We start from the raw sequence: 5,947 nt of genomic DNA, 5'->3' as shown, positions 1-5,947 counted from the left end.
AAGTTTTTTCATCATAACAGATTGATGCTCTGTTTGGTGAATGAGAACTGCATCGCTTTTTCTTTTCCACTTTATCGCCCTTATCGTCAAAAGGAAATTGGCTTTGTCAAATTTTCACTTTCCACTTCCGTCTTCGCATAGTGGTGGAGTGATCTTTTCAAACGCCCAAGCATTTTCCGCTTTCAGTTGATGAAAATATTCATACACCACAGGTTGAAGTGTACGAGGTTGAAATGCCAAATTGCTACATGCAAAAAAATAGTGGTTTTTTTCTTGCATTATTAATCGATCATTTGATTTGTACATGAGCTTCAGTTTTCCACTGGCAGTTTTAGAGCAAAAAAACAAATGCGTTTTTTTTAATTCTCAATTTTCAAACTTTCTGCAGTGGTAATTTTTTTTTGTCGTAGTGTTGTTGTCGTCTGGTCGCGCGTGTTGGAGGGTTCATCGTTGGGTTATCGGTCTTAGACGTGTTTGCTCGTTCAATCTAGGCAAAGTTTTGTTTAACAGGAGACGCATGTTTGTCCTGCAGTCAGTCAATCAGTCAGTCTTGGTCTGACTGTCTGTCATATACCAGTCCTGGGCTGTGTACCCAACAACTGATAGCATCGGTTTACCTGTATGAAGTCGGACTGACTGACTGACTGACTGGTGCACATTTTTTGCATATGAAGCAAAAAGAAATTTATTTCTCAGCTAATAATGATCGCTCTTACTGTATGAATGGTTGATGAATAGTTGACTTGAGTTGAGTTGAGCTGGTTGAAATGTGAACCAAGAAAGTGGAAAAATTTTAACTGTGAAAACAATGTAGAAAATATTTCAAATGGAAAATTCATTTTTTGAAAAACAACTGCGTACAGTTAAATTTAAAAAGCAAAAAAATAATAGAAATAAAAAAATGAAAATATAAACAAACATTGAAGCATGTTCCTCATCATCGTGCTTATTACATTATATTGTATTATATTGAATCGGCGTGTGTAGTCGGTACCGGGTTTTGTCCGTATTCTAAGATGATCGTCGCACCGGGCAGCTGTCGTACGGGCACAAACGACGTTGCGTTGAATCGGACCATGCAGTTGGTGGTGGTGCTGGTGTTGGTTGCGGATTCTGGACAGTCGGTGGACAGAGCATGTTCACGCATTTGGACTGCATTTTCGTAAAACACGGGTCCCCTTATGCTTCCGTTGTTGTCCACGTTCAATTCCACGATCTGATTTTGCAAACTGTTGCCCAGGGTCTGAACCGTTGGTCCGCTTGTCCAGTCGCTCGTTTGCAGTCGCCGGTGGGCTTGTTCCATTAGCATCAGCTCGTTCTGTTGTTGCTGTTGTTGCTGCTGCTGCTGTTGTTGTTGTTGCTGATGATGATGATGTTGCTGTTGTCGACCTTGAAATTTCACCAAACTCGCTTGCATGATCAAGCCGAAACTGCTGTTCAAAATCTCCACTCCACTTTGATGCTGCTGTGATACATCGCTTTGCCTCCTGGCAAGTGCCGCCGACGACGAGGCGTGCGCGAGTATATTCTCCAATTCATTGTTCCGGTTACTTGTACCTGAACGAAGAAATATGATAATTTCCAATCGATAAAAAAAGTATTGGCAAGAAAAATTTCCCATACTGATCAACGGCAAAGTGGTGGTGGCTGTGGTGGTGGTGGTGGTATCCTTTTGATAGTTATGTTGATTTTTTGGTTTGCGTTTTCTTGTCTGTATTCCATCTTTTTTCATTGAAAGTGGACGATTCACCTGAACAGAAATATGCAATTCTATCAAACTGACCATCATCATCAAGTTTCATCTTACTCGATGCAATTTGAAATAAAGGCCGCACGCGTTGCAGACGGGATCTCCGTTCTGATTGCGGCGCCACAGTGTCGTCTGCATGGTTTGGCAATTGACGCAGACCAAGCCTTGACGTTTCGACGTTGTAGCCTGAAAATACAGTGGTAAAGCAGAGGCATGAATATTATTAGAAAATGAGGCAAAAAAAAGTAAGAGTAAAAGTATTTGTCCAGTATACAGTATAGCAACGTACAGTTTTGCGTGTGGTTTTGCTCGAATAATTGGTGATGATGCGTGAACAAGAAGAAGACGCTTGAGTGTTTTTGCCAACGCCAGACAGGAAGCAGCTGTCGCAAATGAGGGCCCCGGTGTCGGCTGTCGAATGCCACAGAGCAGATTGGAACGCACCGCAACGGCTGCAGTCGGTCGACGGCAGCGTGGCAAGCATCCCGCCGGAACATCCATAATCTGCATACGGCCCTGTAAAAAGCATACAGATTAATGTAATGTTGACGTCTGCTGGCAACAGAATGGTGTGGAACAGTCAGTAATTACCTCGGGCAAAGATTCGGGCGTTGGGCGCCGTTGGAGTGAACAGGGGTGGAGATTGGCCGCTGAAGTTCGGACTGAGGTGCAACATGCCGCCGTCGTTGTCGTACAACGGCCAAACGGTCAAACTTTCCCCTCCGACCATCGGGTGGTAGAGTGAAAGTGTTTGATTGGAGGCGTTGGCCGGCGGCGTCAGTGCGGGTGTGGCTGTCGTGTAGTAGCCGGCCTGTTGATGGGCTAAAGTGCCGCTGTTGGCCGCCACCGACCATGCACAGGGTAGCATCATTTTGCTTCGTGTCTCGTAGGCATTCGGATAATAGATCGGCGCCGAAGCGACGTTCGCTTGGCCTTCTGTTTCAATGCTAGCTTGAATCAGTTCGAAAGTGCCAGAAAAGCAGCCGGGTGTTTGTTGTATAGCCGGTTGTAAATCCGTGAACACATTTTGTTGAATTATACTGCTGTTGTCATTGGTGCGGATGATATTGTTGTTGTCGTTCTCCATGTTTTTGCTGTTGCTGTTGTCTTCGTTGATGATAGTCGTAGCCGGTGAGGTTGTGGCGTACAGTTGGTGAGCACAGGCGGTTCTAACCGAAGTACTTGCATGGTTGTAAGCGCTGGTCGACGGTGACCACTGTTGTGAATATTCGTTTGTCTGCTGCGTTGGAAGAATACTGTCTGCTGAACAACTGCTGGGTGTTTCTATTACCGTACCTCGGCATAAATATTGTTCACAGGGTTGAATGGTTGCGCGCAGTGGCCACTGGCCACTGGTTGGCGTATATTCAGGACTGCCGACGTAAATCAACGTTTCGCATGTATCTGCCGACTGAAAATCATCATTCCGAATATCACTGGCATGATCGTTGTTGTCATCAGCATCAGCATCATCAGTATTGTTATTATTATTATTATTGTCATCTTGATCTTCTTCGTTGTCAGAGAATTCAGATTGGTTTGCCGTTGCATTCAGAGTTTGGGTCAAATTTAAATCAGGCGATAGAGGCTCTATGTCACTGCAAGAATCACTGCTGTTCGTTGACGTGATGAAATTGTGCTTCGTAGGTAGATTTTGGGACGGCGGCGACAGCGACGATCGACTCTGGTCACTCATTTCCAAATCAGCCTGCAATTTGAATAAATTATAAATGCATATTTTTGCTACATGCAGCAAATGAAAAATAAGCAAGAAAGTAAGCAGCTAAGCAAGCATGCATGCATGCAAGGGGGGCGGGCGAGCGAGAGAGCAAAATTTTTATTTGTTTATCAATATATAGAACTATCCGAACTGGGCTAGCCGAGCTGGGGCGTGTTTGTTGTGGCGGTCGGAGCGTAATTTGGCCGAGCCGCGCGAACTAACACTTAGCTAGCTGGTCGAGAATAATCTAGTCGGTGAAAAATTTGCATGTGCACCGCCGCTGGTGGTTATCAATTGTTGGAAACAGGCGCGCTGCAGACGCTTTGACAGTGCGTTTGCGATGTAAAAATTGGACGTGCAAGCCGCTTCACAACAACCGACCTGGGGGCCAAGCAAGCAGGTGACGTTGGCGGCGCTTCACCTTTGCTCGCCCCTTTTGCCCCTCCTCCAAGCTCCTCAACTTTTTCCTCTTTTTTCTTTGTTGTTTCTTGTTCCAAAAGCTTTTTTGATCTCTGTCCCCACTGCAACACGTCACTTCCAACGAGCAGACTTTGACAAAAGTTGCTTCGAGCCAAGAAGGAGCTAATTAATTTGAAATTTTTTCCTTGGAAAATGTATAATTTGCCAATAAGTGAACAAAACAAATCAACACTTCAGCTGTGGGAAATTTGGTCGATGGAATTTTTTTACAATTAATTTTCTGCAAAAGAAATTTCACCTTTATTAACTTATTTATGGGAAGACGTTAATTTTTCCGTAAGGAAGTGCTCGACTTGTAAAACAAACAAACAACAATTTTTTTTTCTCGTCGACGCTAAACAGTAAGTCAAACAGGGCGATCGATACTAAGCTTTGGCCGCTTTTTCGTTGGCGTGGATTTTTCTTTTTCAAGGGAAAAATTTGATTCGTGAAAATTAATTTGCATATTTTGTACGCTGGTCAATTTTGAGAAGGAATTTTTCGTTCAGTTTTTCGAACGATGAAAATTTTCATCAGAATAAATTCATAGTAGAATGATGAAAAAGAAAGAGTTTACTTTATGGCAAATCTTGTAATTTATTGCTTTTCCAATGCTTTACGCAAACGAATCCTTCCGAAAATTTTCAACAACACACAGATGCACATTTCATCGATAATTTCCTCTCGATTATTATTATTATTATTCAAATTTGTGTCTTTTATACTTTTTTGTTTTTTGTTTTCACCACTTCTAATATCTTTTTATCTATTTCAACCTTAGTTATTTTATTTTATTTTTTTGCTTACTTGATCTATATCTAGAAGAGAAAAGTAACAAAACACCAATTTCGTTTCGCAGTTCTACTTATCTACTTAAATAAGTGATCGAGAAAAAATACAAATTTTATTCTACTATTGAAAATTGAATCAATTCTTTCTACCTTTGGTAATATTGTTGTTTATTATTGAAACAATTGAATTTTTCTCTTTTAAATTAATTCTGTTTTGATTCAATTGATCTGTGATGACAATTTCCATCAAAGGAACGGATTTTTATGTTGAAAACAAAAGATGAGCAGATTCATAAAAAATATGTTACAAATAAACCTGTTGAAGACGACAATTTAAAAATTATGTGATTGAAAAGCTTGGATAATTGAAATTTTTGGGATAAAATGAATTTTTTCTTTTCAACTTACTGTTGTCGAAACGCAGCTGGAACAATTCGGCTGTCCACATTGGGTATCGTCGTTTGGCCAGAGTTTGGTTTTCAGTGTAGACATTTTTGATCACAACGATCCGTATTGAGATTGAGACGTATGCGAAAATAATCACCAAGCTAATGCAGTAAATAATGTTCGACTGTACAGTCTCATTCTGGTACGGTAATTCAAGCTGAGCTTGGTTGTGAAAGCTACGATCTGAAAGTGACCAATCAAACAACGCCAAACTGTCACCAATTGTCGACGGTCGTCAACAATGCGTAATTGCCTATCCATGAGCAGGTTAATACATAATTGAGCCAAGAGCAAATTATTATTATTATTATTGTTGTTGTTGTTTGTGTGTAATTTCTTTTTCCGTCTTCCAAAATCACACAGCTATTGCTTTCAGTTGGGCTTTCCATTGTCACATCTTGCTGCTTAAAATTGGATATGATTTCAATGCATAAAAAATGGAACAAAATTAAAATATTTATAAAATGTATTGGTAAAGTGGAAAAGAAATAATCCATTTGGAAATGATGATACCGTTGCTGCAAGCGGTTCAACTGAACTAACATTCTCACTGAGCCCATGTTTGGCCATTTAAAAATGTTCTCGATACTGTCTTGATTAGATACTGGAGTTGTGCTTTGCTTATTCTTGTCTATTGTACATCATTGATTAGATATGCAAAAGATGCGTAGGTGAAAAAGATTAGCTGCAATGTTTCCATATTTTACTATTTGGAAAAATATTTCTGTTGTAGTTGTTGTGGTTGTGGTTGTTTCTTTGTTTTGTTTCGGTTTTGGTTAT

General features: G+C 40.7%; 3 protein-coding genes across 3 annotated transcripts; 1 reads left to right on the top strand and 2 right to left on the bottom strand.

The window, feature by feature from the left end:
- The first annotated feature begins 826 nt into the window (after positions 1-826).
- Positions 827-1,419, top strand: Tsp_03617 (hypothetical protein). The gene is given in 3 exon segments (XM_003379921.1): positions 827-862; positions 927-1,063; positions 1,083-1,419. 3 exon segments carry the CDS (start codon positions 827-829, stop codon positions 1,417-1,419), a joined length of 510 nt encoding a protein of 169 aa, XP_003379969.1.
- Positions 1,420-1,437: 18 nt separating this feature from the next.
- On the bottom strand, positions 1,438-3,054 carry Tsp_03616 (erythroid transcription factor). The gene is made up of 5 exons (XM_003379920.1): positions 2,925-3,054; positions 2,342-2,701; positions 2,040-2,266; positions 1,808-1,936; positions 1,438-1,557 (listed from the first exon to the last, which is right to left on the bottom strand). Exons 1-5 carry the CDS (start codon positions 3,052-3,054, stop codon positions 1,438-1,440), a joined length of 966 nt encoding a protein of 321 aa, XP_003379968.1.
- A 706-nt stretch (positions 3,055-3,760) lies between these two features.
- On the bottom strand, positions 3,761-5,212 carry Tsp_03615 (conserved hypothetical protein). The gene is made up of 3 exons (XM_003379919.1): positions 5,129-5,212; positions 4,121-4,170; positions 3,761-4,052 (listed from the first exon to the last, which is right to left on the bottom strand). Exons 1-3 carry the CDS (start codon positions 5,210-5,212, stop codon positions 3,761-3,763), a joined length of 426 nt encoding a protein of 141 aa, XP_003379967.1.
- Between the last annotated feature and the right edge of the window lie 735 nt (positions 5,213-5,947).

The sequence above is a fragment of the Trichinella spiralis genome, assembly GCF_000181795.1.
Source record: "Trichinella spiralis strain ISS 195 chromosome Unknown Scfld2, whole genome shotgun sequence".
Taxonomy (NCBI): domain Eukaryota; kingdom Metazoa; phylum Nematoda; class Enoplea; order Trichinellida; family Trichinellidae; genus Trichinella; species Trichinella spiralis.
This window is presented reverse-complemented; position numbering and strand designations above follow the sequence as displayed.

Coding starts and splice junctions, on each gene's coding strand:
- Tsp_03617 (XM_003379921.1), top strand. CDS start 827: ATGGAAAATTCATTTTTTGAAAAACAACTGCGTACA. Junction 863..926: donor TTGAAAAACAACTGCGTACA/GTTAAATTTAAA, acceptor CAAACATTGAAG/CATGTTCCTCATCATCGTGC.
- Tsp_03616 (XM_003379920.1), bottom strand. CDS start 3,054: ATGCCGAGGTACGGTAATAGAAACACCCAGCAGTTGTTCAGCAGACAG. Junction 2,267..2,341: donor CGCCCGAATCTTTGCCCGAG/GTAATTACTGAC, acceptor TGCTTTTTACAG/GGCCGTATGCAGATTATGGA. Junction 1,937..2,039: donor GCAAAACCACACGCAAAACT/GTACGTTGCTAT, acceptor CTGTATTTTCAG/GCTACAACGTCGAAACGTCA.
- Tsp_03615 (XM_003379919.1), bottom strand. CDS start 5,212: ATGTCTACACTGAAAACCAAACTCTGGCCAAACGACGATACCCAATGT. Junction 4,171..5,128: donor CCAGCTGCGTTTCGACAACA/GTAAGTTGAAAA, acceptor TTTCTTTTGCAG/AAAATTAATTGTAAAAAAAT. Junction 4,053..4,120: donor AAATTTCCCACAGCTGAAGT/GTTGATTTGTTT, acceptor CAAATTAATTAG/CTCCTTCTTGGCTCGAAGCA.